General features: G+C 42.8%; 2 protein-coding genes across 13 annotated transcripts; one reads left to right on the top strand and one right to left on the bottom strand.

The window, feature by feature from the left end:
- Nucleotides 1-1893: 1893 nt before the first annotated feature.
- On the bottom strand, nt 1894-5783 carry LOC139563342 (THAP domain-containing protein 11-like). The gene has a single exon (XM_071381984.1). The coding sequence runs from the start codon at nt 5781-5783 to the stop codon at nt 4971-4973; it is 813 nt and encodes a 270-aa protein (XP_071238085.1). The 3' UTR covers nt 1894-4970.
- Nucleotides 5629-14818, top strand: LOC139563340 (enolase-phosphatase E1-like). 12 transcript variants are annotated; one of them, XM_071381974.1, is made up of 14 exons: nt 5634-5769; nt 5876-5944; nt 6638-6741; nt 6919-7063; nt 7772-7928; nt 8086-8179; nt 8299-8435; nt 10370-10436; nt 10532-10683; nt 10911-12422; nt 12595-13126; nt 13215-13382; nt 13599-13703; nt 13816-14818. In XM_071381974.1, the coding sequence occupies exons 3-14, from the start codon at nt 6653-6655 to the stop codon at nt 13946-13948; spliced, it is 3291 nt and encodes a 1096-aa protein (XP_071238075.1). In that variant the 5' UTR covers nt 5634-5769; nt 5876-5944; nt 6638-6652; the 3' UTR covers nt 13949-14818. The 12 variants fall into 12 exon arrangements, with proteins under 12 accessions (XP_071238077.1, XP_071238075.1, XP_071238076.1 ...); XM_071381982.1 differs by lacking the exon at nt 5634-5769 and having other exon boundaries at nt 5850-5944; nt 10911-12413; nt 12595-12945; nt 13027-13126; XM_071381981.1 differs by lacking the exon at nt 5634-5769 and having other exon boundaries at nt 5850-5944; nt 12595-12945; nt 13027-13126.
- Nucleotides 14819-19467: the final 4649 nt, after the last annotated feature.

The raw sequence follows: 19467 nt of genomic DNA, 5'->3' as shown, positions 1-19467 counted from the left end.
GTGTGTGTGTGTGTGTGTGTGTGTGTGTGTGTGTGTGTGTGTGTGTGTGTGTGTGTGTGTGTGTGTGTGTGTGTGTTACCGTCAGAATGACAATCAGAATGACAACTGGAAGCAGGGATTGAGATTAGGACACATGGAATGTATTTTTTGTTCTAAAGACAGGCAACCCCATACTGGTCCTATACACAATATCCCTGACTATCTGATTTCAGAATAAGGGTCTCAGCATAGCAGGAAGTTGAGAGCCGCAATCATCACACTGCTGTTTAATCTCCCACAGTTCAATGGATGGCATCTTTATATAGATTTGAGGGTCAGTTTAGGTAGATTAAGAAGTAGGGACACTATGGTCAGATAAAGCGTATGTGCTTTATCTCTATGATTGTTCAGAGAATAGAGAAGAACAATGTCTAACAATGAAAAGCAAGGACAGTATAGTATATAGCACCAGAGTACACAGGGGCTAACGAAATCCACAGGGGCAAACAAGGCTAAACAGGTTTAACATAACCAAAGGAAGAAATGTGCCACAAAAGCGAATGTAATATCCTTACAAATAGAGGCAAATCCACTTGGAACGATGCATGGCAGTGTGGTCACTTACACAAGTCACACGATGATCACTGAGAGCTTTGGCATGGGATAGTTTGATAGAGGATTTCATGAATTGTTTGTTTTGTAAAAAATATGAAGGGAGTGTTGTGTAAGTTTGATTGACAGGCCTAGATTAAGTCATTACATAACTCTACTGGGACCTGGGGTAGAGAATAAATCCAGATTAGGATCAGGAACCTCCCTCTCCATTCATCTCTCTCTCTCTCTCTCTCTCTCTCTCTATCACACACATAATTCCTGTACCCATGTCACAAATATACATATATTCACAAACTGCATAGTCAGTCATCCAGTTTACACACATCATTGGTCTTTAAACTCCAAAATAACTAGCAATGCAATGTACACAGAATATTCAAACACACCCATTATACACACTCTCTAACAAACATACACACATACAGGTTACCAACCCTGGGAAACAGCTCTGAGCTTTCATGTGAGGCGTCAGCCCTCAGACAAACCGTTTGCAAACCAGCAGTGGAGCCTCTGAGTGGTCTGGTCAGAAGACTGAGGGTGCATATCAATACTCTTACTTGGCCTCCTCGTCTCCTTTCCTTAATCTACACTGTATAATTTGACATCACTCAAAGTGTTTTTGACTGTCCAGTGCTTTTAAAGCCGTACAAATTAAGGAGGTTTGCATTAAACCTTTTTATACTGGTAAAGTACATGTCGGATATAAACATTTCATGACCAGCCTGATGGAAACAGAACATTTTACTGGAAACATTCCAAATGTTGATGAAACTCAATACACTAGACATAGTGGGATCTTTTTGTGCCAGTAAAATGAATTATGCGAGATATGTCGATTGAAACGCTTTTATGAGCGAATATTGATACAATAACCATCATATCGGGAAAAACTTGGAGTCACGCTATGACATGTGTGGTCCTCCCACTACGATTTGGGAAACCATACAGTTTATTAGGCTACAGATTAAATAAATTATGATCAATTTCACAGGGTGATGAAAGTGCAAGGTGATGAGCTTGATGCTCCTTTCCAATTAATGTCGAGGGTCTTGTTATGGTGACATGATGGTCGATGTTTGGCTGCCATTTGACAAATAAATAATAATCTCACTATGTAGGCTATACATGAGCTCTAGCCAACACCGCTGGAGCGTACGTCCCAAGAGTGGGCACACTCGCTATATAACGCAGCATAGTTTGTGAGAAAGCCATCAGTAGAGTTGAAGATGCGGTGGAAACTGTTGATAAAACAAGTTTACTGGAGAACTGAGACGAAGTAGAGACTCTGGACAGGGTGGATTAGGTTTAATTAAAAGCAATTTATTCAGAGGTAAAAATATCTGAAATAGCGTGCACGGACCCTTTCATCAAGCTCAAATGGAACTCTCTGAAAGAAGCCCAGATAACAGAGTGCATATACATTTTATACAGTACAGAGAGTAGGTTGAGTCTGGAAGTTCTGGTCCTCTGGTTGGTTCTGATGAGTTGGGCGAGGTCTCCTTCAGGCCAGTATCACTGTCCCATTGGCTCTGAGTAGAGTTCTTTGTCTTCAGAAATGTTCAGCTAAAACAGGAGATTAGGTGTGTGCGTAGATGTTCCTATTTTGACATTTCTGTGTGTCTCTGTAAAATGTTCAGACTGAAGAGGAGTTTTTGTGTGTGCGTAGATGTTCCTGTCTTATCTGTGTTTATGAAAGGTTTACGTCAGCCCTCTGTCCTTGGGTATGTGTGTGTCTCAGTTTCTCGTGATCTGCAGTACCAGGCACCCCTTTTCTTATCAGTCTTTATGAAAAGGCCTGTGACAGCCATCTGTCTCTGGGTGTGTGTGGGTCTCAGTTTCTCGTGATATGCAGTACCAGGCACCCCTTTTCTTATCAGTCTTTATGAAAAGGCCTGTGACAGCCATATGTCTCTGGGTGTGTGTGGGTCTCCGTATCTGCTATGAGTTTGTGAGAAACCCTGTTTGGAAAGAAGTTAGTTATAACAATGTATTAGCAAATATGCTTGTGTTATAATAAATGATATTTATTACAAAACCCATTTAACTTCTCTTTTTTATTCGGCACATGGGAATTTAACCACAAAATGTATTTTTATGTATACTACGTCACCACGCACAGCCTTTTATCAGCAACAAGTCAATTTGATGGAAACATCTCTGGTGGGAAAATGCGCGTATTGTTTTTATGCGGTTTTTAGAATATTCGCATGAAAAACTGTCGCCACGCCCCCTACGTTGCAATGCTAATCACATCTCTCTTTAAAAAATTTTTTTTTTAACCTTTATTTAACTATGATAAATGGATTTGAATTAGTCTTTGCTAAAGTCACTAATATATATAATCTACATCAAAATAATACAATAGAAAGTAACAATAAATATTCTTATAAATGTAGTTTTCTGATGCTAAGTGACACAAGGCAGGGGCGAGAATGCATAAGGTCCCATATAACAAAGGAAGGTAAGATAGTGGGCCATGATCCGCCAAGGGAGATAGAGAAAAGATGACGATAGGGGTGGACACTAGACAGACAGAATGGGGAGGTGAAAGTCCAGTGACATTGATGTCCAAGCTGTATTGTAGTGCCATCTACAGTTTCTGTATAGTGCTGCAGGTCTGGTGAGAGGATTAAAACTTTATTTTGAAAATGAACTCCCCAAACCAGATATTCCTTAATGTGAGCTAGTAATTTAATTTGATGTATTAGGATCCCCATTAGCAGACGCCAATGGTGACAGCTAGTCTTACTGGGGTCCGATGCATAACGAAAAATACATTACAGGCAAAAGACCTTACAATTGACATTTAAAAACATTAACATGTAGTGTGTGTGTATATATATATCAGTTACACATACATGTCAGTACAAACACACAACAAGTAGTTCACATGGGGGACAGGCAGTGTGCCATCAGATGTTGCTTTATTTGTTTTTTTCAAACCAGGTTTGCTGTTCACTTGCGCTATATAAGATGGAAGGGAGTTCCATGCACTCATGGCTCTGTATAATGCTGTACATTTACTTGAATTTGTTCTGGACCTGGGGACTGTGATAAGACCCCTAGCGGCATGTCTGGTGGGGTAAGTGTGTGTGTCAGTGCTGTGTGTAAGTTGACCAAGTAAACAATTAGAAATGTCCAACACATTTCTTATAAAAACAAGAAGTGAAGCAGTCAGTCTTTTCTCAACTCTTAGCCAAGAGAAACTGGTATTCATAGTATTAATATTATCCCTCTGATTATAATGAAGAGCAAGACGTGCAGCTCTGTTCTGAGCCAGCTACAGCTTAACTAGGTATTTTTTTGCAGAACTTGACCATACGTCAGGCCAATAATCAAGATAAGATTATGTCATGATTCTAGATCCCTATGGTGTTCGCTTTAGTGGATTTCTCTAAGAGAAAGTCTGTTTCAATTGAAAAGGGGAATAGAAATGATAGACATCAACTGCATGATATGATCCAGGTCACTGCACCAATGTCACTATCCAGCCTACTGAGCTATATCCAAGAAATTAGTAACACTCATAATAACACTCATGCATCAATTTAAACAGATAAAGAAACAACTCAGGATATATTATTTAAAAATTAAATTTACTTCAAATGGATATGGTTTAAGAACAGTCATTGCTGTCAGGTCAAAGTTCAACAGTCAGAGGTTAACATAATATCCATATGTGAGTGCCAACTGCAGATACTGTATCAAACCATTTGGGAGGAGAAGGTTGAGACACCAGTCACAGTGAACCTTTAGGTGGTGTAAAAGTCTTACAACCAGATGGAGCCATGGATCAAGCCAGGTCTCTGGTGGAAATAGGCACCTCATAAGCACACATACTTTTATGATGCCCAACACATCTTCCCACAGTTAGAGTCACAAAAAAACTTGTTTTGGAGGATGGCCTCTGAGCTGAAAAGCTGGTGTTTAATATACTGCAAGGAGAAATCAACTGCATACACTGACATACAAAACACAAACAGCTTCACAACAAAACAATGGCCTAATAATTCCCCCATCTCCCTTTAAATGTTCTATGTCGAAAGTAGGCTACAGAGTTGCAGCCAGGCGATCCACAAGAACTTATTCGTCAATGATTTTACACTCCCCTAAAAGGCTGCTTGCACTTAGCAAACACATGGGTGGACTAAACTGGGAAATGTTTTATAGGCAACTATGGGATTATTACTATCAACTAGCTCGCCAAAAATAGCATTAGTAGACCAACAAGTTGCTATCCCTCTATTGAAAATAAATTATCATCGCTTTCGTAAAAAAGAGGGGTTACTCTGTTCCCCACGGACCCCATTCATCTCACGTTAGAGTCTTAGGTCGCGACGGTCTTTAGTTATCCATCATTTGGGTGGGAATGATGGTCACATTTTCTTTACCGCTGCTCCTGCCGACAGCAAACGGTCCCGCTCGCGCACCTCCTCCTGTAGCTTGGCCTCGGTCACGCGCAGCTGGCGGATGGTTGCCTTCATCTCCTTCATCTTCACTTCCATGAGTGCAATGATGTCTCGCTGCTCGTTCAGCTTCCGAAGCAGTTCGGCCGAGGTGGTCCCGGTGGTCAGCGAGTACGCGTGGTCCAGCGGGTTGCTGACAACGCTGTAGTACTGCACAGTCTGCTGCTGGGCAGCGGCGTCTGCAGGGGGATCGTCGCCCCTGGCCAAGTCAGTGGAGCTGGAGACGACTGCAGTAAAACAGGACCCGTCACCCTGCGTGGCTGGATTTACTGGTCCGAGGTATTCGCCGTCCGGGCCGATCTGCACCACGATAGGGCCATCGGTGACTGCATCGCTCTGAGCGGTCTCAACGGATTCTGGGGCTGTCGAAACAACGTTGGTGATGACAATGCTGCCTGGACTGGGGGCTGGAACAGGCGCCGCCGCAGACGCTTTCCTGTTCCTGCCCCTTCGGTTCTTGCGTTCATTCACTCCTCTCAGCGGGAAGAGCGTCGGTACTCGAACGGTATAGGTCTTTCTGCCACCGGGAAAGTGTACGCTACAGACGCGGTGTCCCGTAGTGGGTTGGAAGGTACTAAAACAGCCGCTCACCCCGGCCCGGGAGATGTTCTTGAGCCAAATCTCCCTTTGCGTGGTATCCTTTGGAAATGTGTAGAACCGCAGCTCTCTGTCCCGATGAGAGTTGTTGTAGCAGCCAGGGACACAGCAGGTGAATCCAGGCATGTTTATTCCAACGAAAATCTGATAAACTTGTTATTCTATTGAAGTTTTGTATAATTTATTTTTGTTTCGTTCTTCCTCGCGTTGTTATCAAGCCGATCGGCCTCGAAGCGGAACTACACGTCCCACAATGCTTACAACTTCCTGTTTTGTGTCCTAAGCAGGTAGCCCCAAAAATATGACATTTTGTTTAGTGTTGCGCACAATTCATATGTTTTTAGACGTATTTGTGTATAATATCTCGGACTTTTATTATGTTGATAGATGTTTAACTATTGTATCCATTATTACTGCTTTCCAAGCAAGCGCGAATCAGAACTAAGAACTTAAATAAACTACAAGTTCCATAATGCAATCCATAAACTCTCATCACGCGAGTTTTCACTTGAATTTTAAACGCGGGAGCCACCCGCTAAAAGGTAAACACTAGCTAGCAAGCTGTTTATTGTATTTATTTGATAGTATCCTAGCAAGCTTAGGATACTTTCATAAAATAGCACATCAAAACGGTGATTTCCCACATAAAGAGGCGACACGAATCTAACGTATCGTGAACACGACTCGGTAGAATTCCTTGATTGTGTAAGTCAGTGTATGATATATCTAACTTTAGCTTAGCATGGATAGCTAACTTAGCTAGGTTTTATTTATTTAATTATTTTATTTAATCCGTTAGCGAAGTTAAAGTTAACGCGTTAGTCACCCCACTTACTTTCAGAAGTAGCAAGCTATGTGTTTATTTGCATTAACGTTAGCTAGCAAGTACTAAACCAGTAATTAGCTAGTTAATTAAAGCTGTCAGTATGTCAATTATTTCCAGAATATCGATAAAACGTTGACTTCTTCTGTTTCGACAGACTGAACGTTATGCCATGGATTCTGTAGATGAGGACGTGTCTGCTCGAGTTCTCCTGCAAAGTGTAATTCATACGGAGTCATCCAGGTCCCCAATTACCCGCAGGTAAATCAACACTGTCGAAAAGTGTCACCCACAGTACCTACTACTATCTATCAACTAAACTTGCTTTGGCAAGCGGTTGTCTACTGTTAGGTTGACAGGCTCTCTTGTCAACTGTGATATCTCAAGATAAAATTTATAATTTTAATGGAATAAGCTTGTGTGTTATGTCCTCTCTAGTGCCTCCCAGGCTCAGTTCCAGTCCCCGGGGTCCAGAGTCAGACGTAGTATCAGACTAAGGAGGAGTGATGTTGGGGCCCTTACACCACAGGAGGCCCTCAAACAGAGCATCAAAAATAAGCTTCGAGAGGTCTGGTTAAACCGGGTCTGCACTATGTGATTTTTGGCCCCAATTTTAGCTGTCCCAGACAAGTTTTTGAGATCTGAGACAAAATCCCAATGTCCTTGCCTACTCTGGGTGCGCGGCCATCAGCTACGCTTGTTTAATGTGAATCAGAGGGCTACTGATCCTATCTTTGAGCCGTACCAGACATCCCAATATTTTCAAACATGTTTGATTTTATCTGCACAAAATCTGCAATGCTCTTGTAGTGTGACATATGCAATGACAATATTTGAGAACGGTAATCAGCAATAGCCAATGAGAGCTCTCCTGAGAAGGAGCCAGTGAGATGATGACATTGTATCGCATCACCCAGAATGTGTACTCTCGAGCAGGAGCGATGAATACTACTAGTATGTGTTTGTCCTTGCCAAAGTGTCAAATCGTTACAGCTCTTTACACATAATGTTATTCAATTAAAAATGTATTGGTTAGATATTTCAACTCTGTAGGGCAAGCATGAATGTCTGACTGAAAACGTTTGAGGCTGCTTTGAGCCACAGCTCGTTCTAGCGATGGAATCACATCCTTGTCAAGACAGCATGGTTTAGAGAATCCTGTAGTGTCTGCCCGGCGTTACTTTGGAGATCTGTCTTTGGAGATCTGTCTGTTTGTCTGTGTTGGGCAGAGAAACTGTTTTAAACAAGGCTTGTGTTGAGTTCATCGGCATTTTTGTATTTTTTCTTACAGAGCACTTCCAGGTTTTCCCTGCCAGTGCCACCCAGTAAGAGACGGACTATATCAGAGGGAGTCAGGAAGATAAACACGCCTGCACCAGCCACAGCCTCGCTTCTCTATGATGATGACATCACACCTAGATACCTACTCAGGGGGATCCTGCAGACAGGTGAGTGTTGTCATGTCACAGTGTGTGGGTCAGTGTTTTTATTATTGACTAGCGGTAAGATGGATGTGTTATTATATGCTCATCATGGGCACATTAGGGCCCGTTGTTCAGTGATCTTTGTCTTTGTTGCTCTTCTGTCTCCTCTCTGATTGGTCAGAGCCGGAGACATCCCTCCTGGTTCAAGACCGGCCAGTCAAGAAGGAGCCAGAGCTGCCTTACACAAACTCCAGTCTTCACAGCAACCGCCCAAGGTATGCTGACAGACAAGGACGATATCCTCAGAGGTGCACTCAGGACACACAGCCCTCTGCGTTATTGGTGTGGTGATGTGTTTGTGCGTTTACACCTTGTTTTTGTTTGTGCCTCCTAGTACAGGGCTGTCTGACTTGGATCTCCCTGACATGACCACCACAGTAAACCTGTCAAATACGGTGAAGGGACTAAGCAGGAAGCGACCACGTCGGAGTCTCAACATAACAGCATTCAACAGGCAGCTTGAACATGAAGGTACGGTCAGGGTCAGCACTGTACAGTGTGTGCACATGGTTAAGTTTGTGTGACATCTGTAACTGCTGTTCTGAACGTGTTAGAGGGTGTGATTAAACATACTGGTTAACTGCTCTATATGAGAAGAGATTTTCTGTTCCACTCATTTTGGCCCACTGACAATTCCACTTTTCATGGGTTCATGTTTAAATAAAATTGTATTTGTTACATTTTGCAAATACAACAGTTGTAGACTTTACCATTAAATGTTAGCTCATGAGCCATATATTAGTATTGTGAGTACATATACACTACCTTTCAAAAGTTTGGGGTCACTTAGAAATGTCCTTGTTTTTGAAAGAAAAGCACATTTTTTGGCCATTAAAATAACATCAAATTGATCCGAAATACAGTGTAGACATTGTTAATGTTGTAGCTGGAAACGGCAGATTTCTTTATGGAATATCTACATAGGCGTACATAGGCTCATTATCAGCAACCATCACTCCTGTGTTCTAATGCCACGTTGTGTTAGCTAATCCAAGTTGATCATTTTAAAAGGCTAATTGATCATTACAAAACCCTTTTGCAATTATGTTAGCACAGCTGAAAAATGGTTTCCTGATTTAAAGAAGCAATAAAACGGGCCTTTAGATTAGTTGAGTATCTGGAGCATCAGCATTTGTGGGTTCGATTACAAGCTAAAAATGGCCAGAAACAAAGAACTTTCTTCTGAAACTCGTCAGTCTATTCTTGTTCTGAGAAATTCCATGTGCGAAATTGCCAAGAAACTGAAGGTCTCGTACAACGCTGTGGATTACTCCCTTCAAAGAACAGCGCAAACTGTCTCTAACCAGAATAGAAAGAGGAGTGGGAGGCCCCGGTGCACAACTGAGCAAGAGGACAAGTACATTAGAGGGTCTAGTTTGAGAAACAGACTCCTCACAAGTCCTCAACTGGCAGCTTCATTAAATAGTACCCGCAAAACAACAGTCTCAACATCAACAGTGAAGAGGCGACTCTGGGATGCTGGCCTTCTAGACACTGGCCTTCTGTCCAGTGTCTTTTGCCCATCTTAATTTAAAAATTTTATTGGCCAGTCTGAGATATGGCTTTTTATTTGCAACTCTGCCTAGAAGGCCAGCCTCCTGGAGTCGCCTCTTCACTGTTGACATTGAGACTGGTGTTTTGCGGGTACTATTTAATGGGGTGGCGGGTAGCCTAGTGGTTAGAGCGTTGGGCCAGTTACCGAAAGGTTGCTAGATCGAATCCCTGAGCTGACATGGCAAACATCTGTCGTTTTGCCCTTGAACAAGGCAGTTAACCCACTTGCCTAGGCCGCCGTTGTAAATAAGAATTTGTTCTTAACTGACTTGCCTAGTTTTTAAAAAAGTTTAAATTTAAAAAAATGAAATACTCAACTAGTCTAAAGAAGGCCGGTTTTATTGCTTCTTTAAACAGTTTTCAGCTGTGCTAACATAATTGCAAAAGGGTTTTTTGATGATCAATTAGCCTTTTAAAATGATCAACTAGGATTAGCTAACACAACGTGGCATTGGAACACAGGAGTGATGGTTGCTGATAATGGGCCTATGTAGATATTCCACTAAAATCAGCCGTTTCCAGCTACAATAGTCATTTACAACATTAACAATGTCTACACTGTATTTCGGATCAATTTGATGTTATTTTAATGGACCAAAAAAATTGCTTTTCTTTAAATAACAAGGAAATGTCTGTGACCCCAAACTTTTGAACGGTAGTGTAGTCAGTGCAAGAAAGGATCCATGCATATAATTCATGGTTACATGGACTAACTATTTAATAGTCTTCTGGCTATTTAGCAGTATTATGGCCTGGGGGTAGAAGCTGTCTCGGACCATGTTGGTTAGGAGTCTGATGATGGATGTATTCATTTTCTTATAGAATTTTATGTTTGGATTCCTTTTTTGCAGATGGAGAGGGTGAAGGTGGCAGTGCAACAGAAAAATACCTCTCATCCCTGTCTTCTGCCTCTCCAAGGTAAAGAGCTGCAAATTGGAAAAACTTCTGCTCATTGAATTTCAGTGGTGAATGTCAGAAATGTAACTGAGGCTGTTTTCTCACACATTTTCTAGCTCTATCACCTTCTCCCTGAAAACACCCTTTGTGGATGTTCAGACTGAGAAAAGGGGATTTCAAAGGAAGGTAACAAATCGTAAAAAAATTTGCCTTGAGGAGTTTGACAAGGCCCTACAGAATCGACAGGCGGCGATGGGTGGAGACCCTGGTAAGCTCCTTCCTCTGCATCCTATCTCATTTCTTCCCCCCTTATATCTCTGCTTGTCTTTTGTTCGGTGTATTATATTGTTTGATATGTACTTAAATTATCTGGAACAATATGAGATTGAGACTCTTATGTAAGACTACATTTTGTGTGAAGAGTAGAACTTAAACCTAGTTCTTCCACCTCTCTTTTTCTCTTCCCACGCCCACCTCCCTTTCCCTGTTTTTCAGAGTTGAGTGTTAGGGAGGATCAGCAGGGTCTCAGTGAGACCATTCGTTCTGAGGGGTTCACCTCGGGACTGAGTGACCTCACCGCTCCTGACATCACCCATGACATCATCACCAGCAACACAGCGCTCTACTCCCTGCCTGTTGACACAGCAACAACCTTCACTATCACCACCCAGGACAAAGACACCATCACGGGAACACAGATCCAGCGAGAAATGGGAGGAATGAAGGATGAGGATGAGAAAGATATGGAGGAGGTAGGGGAACAAAATGAGAACAAGATGGAATTAGACAACAAAGATGGAGAGGATTTGGCTGGAGATGCTGGGCAGAGAGAGGACTCAGTGAGACAGAAGGAGTCCAAATCACAGACTGAAGAAGTAGAAGCGGTAGCTGACTCCCAGACAGAAGAAGAGGACGAGGTGGCTGAATCTCAGACAGAAGAAGAGGACGAGGTGGCTGAATCTCAGACAGAAGAAGAGGACGAGGTGGCTGAATCTCAGACAGAAGAGGACGAGGTGGCTGAATCTCAGACAGAAGAGGACGAGGTGGCTGAATCTCAGACAGAAGAGGACGAGGTGGCTGAATCTCAGACAGAAGAGGACGAGGTGACTGAATCTCAGACAGCAGAGGACGAGGTGACTGAATCTCAGACAGCAGAGGACGAGGTGACTGAATCTCAGACAGCAGAGGACGAGGTGGCTGAATCTCAGACAGCAGAGGACGAGGTGGCTGAAACTCAGACAGCAGAGGACGAGGTGGCTGAATCTCAGACAGCAGAGGACGAGGTGGCTGAATCTCAGACAGCAGAGGACGAGGTGGCTGAATCTCAGACAGCAGAGGACGAGGTGGCTGAATCTCAGACAGCAGAGGACGAGGTGGCTGAATCTCAGACAGCAGAGGACGAGGTGGCTGAATCTCAGACAGCAGACGATGTTGCAGATGAAGGGGGACAGGTAGTGGAAGAAGGGCAGGAAAAAAGATTGACATCACAGAGTTTAACACACAATGCAAAGCACATCAGTCGGAGAGCTTATTGCTCAGAGGGTGGCGGCAAAGTTGCTGGAGTGATTGAAGGAGGGAGGGGCTACAAGAGCATGGGAGCAGCGGTAGTAGTAGAAGTAGTAGCGGTAGCTTACTCCCAGACAGAAGAAGAGGACGAGGTGGCTGAATCTCAGACAGAAGAGGACGAGGTGGCTGAATCTCAGACAGAAGAGGACGAGGTGGCTGAATCTCAGACAGAAGAGGACGAGGTGGCTGAATCTCAGACAGAAGAGGACGAGGTGGCTGAATCTCAGACAGCAGACGATGTTGCAGATGAAGGAGGACAGGTAGTGGAAGAAGGGCAGGAAAAAAGATTGACATCACAGAGTTTAACACACAATGCAAAGCACATCAGTCGGAGAGCTTATTGCTCAGAGGGTGGCGGCAAGGTTGCTGGAGTGATTGAAGGAGGGAGGGGCTACAAGAGCATGGGAGCAGCGCTCCATCCTACAGAGACTGGTGAGTCAGGTTGGTAATGAGAGCATGATGTGACATTGGCCGATGTGGACAGTATTTCACTGCTTGTCAACAAGACTGTTCAGTCTTTTTCAAGTTTGAAAAATAATATTTGTGGGTCTATTCTATTATTTAATGTAGTATTTGTGAGACTGTTTTATTGATGTCTTTGTGTGTTTTGTAGGTTGGGCAGGCAGAAGGTCAGAGGGGGACACGGCTGGTGAGTGGCACAGCGGGCCGGAGGTGGGAGCTAGTGAGAGCGCCCACACCCGCACAGTAACCCTTGGCAGCGTCCCTCCCTCCCTGTTGCCCCAGGAAGATGAGCAGGAGCTGGAAGGTTTGAGTAGAACTGGCACCAGCTGTGGCAATGAGGAGATGGAGAACTCCATGCCTCCTTTAGAGATGACCTTTGAACCTGAGAACAACACCCCTCACAGCAGCAACTCATCCCTGCACCCCATCACTGCCCAGAGCCCAGCTGAGCATGAGGAGGACTGGGATGATGTGGAAGAGGGGGATGGTATCCGGAGTGAAGGTTGGATCCACAAAATCTGTATTCAGGTGTGTGTGTGTGCGTGCGTATATGTTGTGATGACTAACCCCTTCTTTCCTACAGAGCTGTCCATGAAGACTCCTGCGTTTGTCAGAGAGAAGAGGAATGCTCTGCCTATTGACCCCCTGGCCACACCCACTGTTCTCAAAGACCTTCAACCAAGGCAAGTCACACACAAACACATGCAATCATTTTAGTAGTAGTATTGTGTGCAAGCTTGTGACCTAATCTGTTGTGTTTTGGGGCCTCAGTGTTTTGTCTGGTGCTGCAGCTGCGGTGAAGCCCAAAGCGGTGAGGGGAAAGCGGACTGGATCAGCAAAGAAGGATCCTGGTCTCTCTAAGAGCTACATCATGAGCGTGTTCAAACACTTCGCCAAGACCAAGGTGTCTACAGATGTCTACCCTGTCCTAAAGGAGATGTAAGAATCTACACCCATCTTAGGGGAAAGTGCTTATGTTCATTAACTTGCACATCAAGTGATTTAGTGATGTACCGATCTGTTTAAAGACAAGTTGCATTCTGATATTTTCCTTTTATCGTTGATGTTAAATTATATGTATTAGTGACAGAATAGAGGACTTTCTTAATGATCATATATTGATGGATGAATGCATGTGTAACATTTACTTACCAGAATGGAGCGCTACTTTGACCGACTAGCTGATGACTTGGAAACGTTTGCTGCTCACGCCAAGAGGAAGACCATTGAGGTAGAGGACGTAGAGCTGCTGATGCGGAGGTTTGTTTATAGCTGTGGTTCGTCAGGTGGTAAACTGTACAGTATGTACTATAATCTCCTTCTCGTGTGTGTGCGTGCATTCGTCTTTCTCTAACTCTGTTTTTCTCCCCAGACAGGGGTTTCTGACTGACAGCATGCCAGTAAATGTGTTGATTGAGAAATATCTCCCAATGGAATCCCGAAAGCTCCTCATTCCCGTGGCAACAAGTGGTAACTACGTCATTCCCAAACCGAGGAGAAAATGATCAGCCTATACTGAGAATGATCAGCCCAAATCATAATGTGGGCTGATGTTGTATATTTGATTGAATATCTATGAACAGCTGTTCATTTATTATTTGTAGACACTCATTCAAACACAGCCAGTACAAGACCATGTAACCTGGTGTAAATGTGTTGTATTTGTTTGAATATGGCTTTGTCTTTTTATATTTGTCGAAAATATTACTACAAAAAATGTATTTGATTTATTCAGTAGTCTGGCATTTGTAAGGGCCTTTGGATGAGAAAGGAGACTGGCGTTAAAGCCCTGAGGTTAGGAGTGGCTTGGCTTCCATCAAAGCAACCTGAAAGACACAACCAATACAAGCACTGTAGTTTGTAGACACTAATCTAATGCCCTCTGTTCTCATGCTGCCCCCAGTTTTCAAAATCGACCCAGCTAATCACAGTACAGTCAGAATAAAAAAAGCAATCATTCAAACTTTCGCATTCGATACTTTGGGGTGTGATCATTACTCCAATTCTGTTTCAAAACGTTTTGCAACAAACCATTTACTCCAAACAGAATATGCAAACGACCGTTTCTATTGGACTAATTCAGGTAGGCCCGTTTTCGTTTGCCTTGTTTGCTTCCGTTTGGTTCTTGGTAAACGGTCAGTTTTCAGGCAGTACACACCGACTGTGTTATGGTACACTAGAAGTACATTCATTTCCAGTGGAACGCTGCGTTTGCCTTGCAGCATTGCGTTGCAGAGGCAGTTGTAATGGGTTGTGTAGTAAATCGAATGTATGCATTAAATTGTATGCGTAGACTAGTAGAATGTTGAATTTTTGTTGCACACATATGCAGTAAAAAAAAGTGGGATTCCATAATAAAAAGTTTGATTGCATAATTTCTTTACATATTTTATTAATTTATTTGCCAAGTAGCACACATATTTATTCGACGAAATCCAAAAATGTACCTCCAAAATGCATAGTTTTGGAGCGAAATGCAATAATAAATAGTCGAGATACCAGAGAGTAGGCTCTTTCAACAATGAGACCAACATTGTGGAAGGTAGTCTTGATCGCGCTGTTGGGCCGGTGTTCGGGACCAGCCCTGCGGAAAGCGAAGGTCTCTGTGGGTCCAGCAGGAGAGTTCCACCGTGTCATTCAAAAGCTTCGACTGGAGAGGAATTTCTAAGTTACTTTCGTCTGGACCGCAGCCAGTTCAATCACCTGCTCCAGATTGTTGGAGCCAGGATCGCCCGGATGGAAACCAACTACCGGGAATCCATCAGCCCAGTTGAACGCCTGGCGATTTGTCTCCCGTAAGCTAAATTCTAGTACATTTTTAAAGCCTTTGATGCCGTAATTGATTGATATTAGATATATTTTATGTGCAACCTAGCTAGCTGAAGGGCTCTCTAGTTAATAGCCCCTATGTGACATCAGATGACTTTTACAGAATGTTCATTCGTACTATAACTTCCCAAAGTTGGTTTAAAATCCTTTAATGATGCAATGTTACCAAATGAAAGAAAGTTGGGGTGCCTTCTGCCCTGAAGAAGGTAGGCTAGTCTTCTCCAGGACCCCTTGTTCAAGACAGTCATTCATTAAATTCTTATTGGAATTACTTACACTCTTAGGGAAAAAAAGGGTTCCAAGAGTGTCCTTCTGCTTCCCCCATAGGATAACCCTTTTTGGTTCCAGGTAGAACCCTTTGGGGAAAAGGTTATACATGGAACCGAATAGAGTTCTCCTATGGGGACAGCCGGAGAACCCTTTTAGGTTCTAGATAGCACGTTTTTTTCTAAGAGTAGAGTTGGGCTACAGTTTGATACAGTCAGACTGAATTGTATTGTTTCAAGGCATTGTTAATGATCGTTGATGACTTACAATATAATTAGAGCATAATAAACTAATGAGGTAGGTATGAGTAGATATGTGGGTGGAATTTCAAGTTACACACAAAATTGATAATTATTTTGAATTATATTTCAGATTCTTGGCGACGGGACTCCATGGGATTCAGCTTCGGAGTTGAACGGTCCACAGTGGTAGGCATTGTCCCCTCTGTGGCACAAGCCATTTGGGACTGTCTGGTTGGTGAATACATGTCTGGTTGGTGAATACATGTCTGTCCCCAAGGAGGAAGACTGGAGGGCCATTTCTGCCGAGTTCCTGGAGAGGTGGAATTTCCCCAACTGTCTTGGCTCCATTGCCGGGAAACATGTAGTAATCCAGGCTCCACCGTGCTTGGGTTCGCAATTCTACAACGAGGGTACATATTAAGTTGTACTCTTGGCTGTTGTAGATGCCATCTACTGTTTCCATGTCGTCAATGTTGGTGCTTACGACAAGGGAAGTGATGGCGGGACCCTCCGGGACTCTGCCTTTGGCCAGGCACTTCAGGATGGCACCCTGGAGATTCCACCACCTGCATCACTCCCTGGGGCTGAAGATCTGGGACCTGTTCCCCACGTCTTTGTCGGCAACGAGGTCTTTCCTTGAGACCCAACCTCACTAGGCCCTACGCTGGACACCAGCTGCCATTGCCAAAGGCTGTAAGGATCTTTAACAAACGACTATCCAGGTCAATTCTACTCGTAATCCTCTGTTTTTTTAGATACAAAACTACAGTTATGCTGGTGATGGGACTGCCTCGCTCTCCCCACTTTGTCTGTATAACGTTAGTTGCACTGTGTCCTGCTACCAGGTCCCCTAAGGCAAGTAAAAAAAAAAAAAAATTAAACTAGGCAAGTCAGTTAAGAACAAGTTCTTATTTACAATGACTGACTAGCCTGAACCAAACCCTAACGACAGTGGACCAATTGTGCGCCACCCTATCACAGCCAGTTGTGATACAGCCTGGAAACGAACCAAGGTCTGTAGCGACGCCAATAGCACAGACCCTGGAAAGAGGTTGATAACAATGATGTACATATGTCTGTTTAATAAAGCTGAATTGCTGATTATCAGTCGATTAAAAAAAAAAACTTGTCTATTACCACTAAACTTTTTGGTTTTGAATATATGAATATGTTAATTATCTGCCAATCAGCTGTCCCCTGTGTCTTCCCCTTAGGATAATACTTAAGACTTGTGTGAGAAGAAACTTATTGGAGCGAGAAGTAGGTGAAGGCTCAGTGATTCATGAAAATAGTTAGAAAATGATTGTCTAGGATTTAATACCCATCATTACAATGGACTTGTATATAATGTAAAATATTACAATAGCTTTTGGTTGATTGACAAGTCAGAGAGTGCTCGCTTGCACATCACTTCAGAGGTAATTCACCTACGAGAGAGTGCTCTCAATAGGCCTACTTGCAGGGGACTTAGTGAATTGGGAGGCCGTTTAAAAAAATGCTGCTGAGGGGCCCCACTAACCCAAAATTCAACAAAAATATGATTGTGGGGTGGGTAGAGGCAGTTTATAAGGTAAAGGTAGAGGAGTGAAATTATATGCTGTATGTTATTTTCTTCCAGAATGGATCTTTTAAATTAAGAGTGAGTGCTTTCAAAAGGAGTCGTAAGGGCAGAGGTGGAGGTGTATATCGAAAGCTATATCAGTGACCTTGATGGGTCATATGACTACAAAAGTCTAAATACACAACCACTTAATTTTTACTGTGAACGACACACAGCAAGAGGAAAGTCGACACGGCAGCCACAGGACACCACAGCAAACAGCTGTAAGGTCTATGTGTCCATTGACATCAACGATGGGCCCACCTCAAAACTGTGTATCAGAAAGATGCTGGAGCACAAGGGCCATGAGAATTCCCACTCTGAGAATGTGACAAACCGCATCCACCCAGACCTGGTCACATATATTGAGATCTTGTCTCTTCAATGCAAGGCATGCCACGAAATTGCCAACAGTACCATGAACCAAAAGAATCGAATGAAGACCCTGGACAGGCATCATGAAAATGACTCCTAGAGTGTTGACTCGCTTGTGAAACCAGACCTTAAGAGAGTACAATGTCTCAATCAGCCTCTCTGCAGAGCAACAGATCAATCACTGTTGATTATGATAATGATTATGATCATAATGCCCTTTAAATGTAAGAGCTGTTTGACAAGACTGCATGGAATTTCATCCTGCTTTGGTGGGATGGAGTTTTGGCCTGACTAGTGACATCACCAGGCGGTAAATTAGTTAACAGACCAATAAGAAATAAGACCAACCTTTCTGACGATAACAGCTAATTTTCAGTTTTCTCCTCCACAATCAGACCAGTCCGACAGTCCTAGCTAAATTCTTGCTTGAGAAATCGCTCTTTGCTAAGAATTTTGTTTTCTTTTTGACCATTTTAATTGAAAACAATCACAGTAAGGTACTTAATTTTTCCCCAGGTCAGAAATTATTTGATATTGAGATACAAATGGCTGCATTGGACCTTTAACCTCAACCTCCTTAACCTAACATTATTTTAACCAATTCGGAAATAGATCATGACTTGACTATTTATCTTCATAAAATAACCCATATCATACATCTAACTCTCCATTTGACCACATCCAGCTCAGGTAATATATTGGCCTACTCTGCTAACTCCTCCTGCCCTCCCTCATCTTCACTGACCTCACTCCCACTTGGACCCTCTACATATGGGAAAACCGAAATGCTGCCAACAGCACAGTCCTGTTCCAGCACTCGTGACAAATGGATTCAATATTCAAGTTAAGGTTATTGGAAACACATCATAGCATGTATGACTAACTTTATTTTCCCAGAGGGAACTTAATTTGGGGTGTCAGATACATCAAGCACACTTCAATTTAAAAACACACATAACAGAGTATTATTACAATCAAAACTAGTCACACTATGAAAATAGATATTTGATAAAAGAATACGCTATCTAATATCACAGCTTAGGCTACATTTTATTATTTAATAAGTGAGAGACAAGTATTTTAAGATAGGCCTAAAACTACTTTCTTTGTTACTTTGTTCTGTTTTGGGCAGCCCTGGCATGGTCTGCCAGCAGTTTCCCACCTGGATCTTGACTGGTGCCTTTGCCTTGGTGTGGGCAAGACACAGCTTTTTATGAGGTGGCAGAGACAGGCAGTTGACACCGGAGGTGGTTGACCTCTTATTCCAGTGGGGTAGTATCCAATTGGTATTGACAGTTTGTCCAATGTGCAGACTTTAAAAGGGGAAATCAGAAGTTGCTACAGTACATCCATTTTAGGACAAATTAATTATATTTATCCATTGATTATTGAAGAATATAACTTATAAATGCCTTATGAGCTTAGTTCAACTGTCCCATCAGAACCCAAAATACAAGCTGTTTTACTCTGTTTGTAAACAAACACTATATAGCCTCAAAACATGGTTAAAACTATAATGTTGATATCATGGATGGTCAGTCCTTGCATCCATAGCGCTATCTATGAATCTGAGATCAGTTATGTTTCTCCAGGCCCATCCCTCAGCTTTTCACCATACCAGGGGCAGGGAGGACACTGTGTTATTGGTTCTACTACTGATTGACATGTCTTGGAATGATAAAAAAATATATATATATACCCCGTCATTGAT

This window comes from Salvelinus alpinus, chromosome 33, assembly GCF_045679555.1.
Source record: "Salvelinus alpinus chromosome 33, SLU_Salpinus.1, whole genome shotgun sequence".
In the NCBI taxonomy this organism is placed as follows: Eukaryota; Metazoa; Chordata; class Actinopteri; order Salmoniformes; family Salmonidae; genus Salvelinus; species Salvelinus alpinus.
This window is presented reverse-complemented; position numbering and strand designations above follow the sequence as displayed.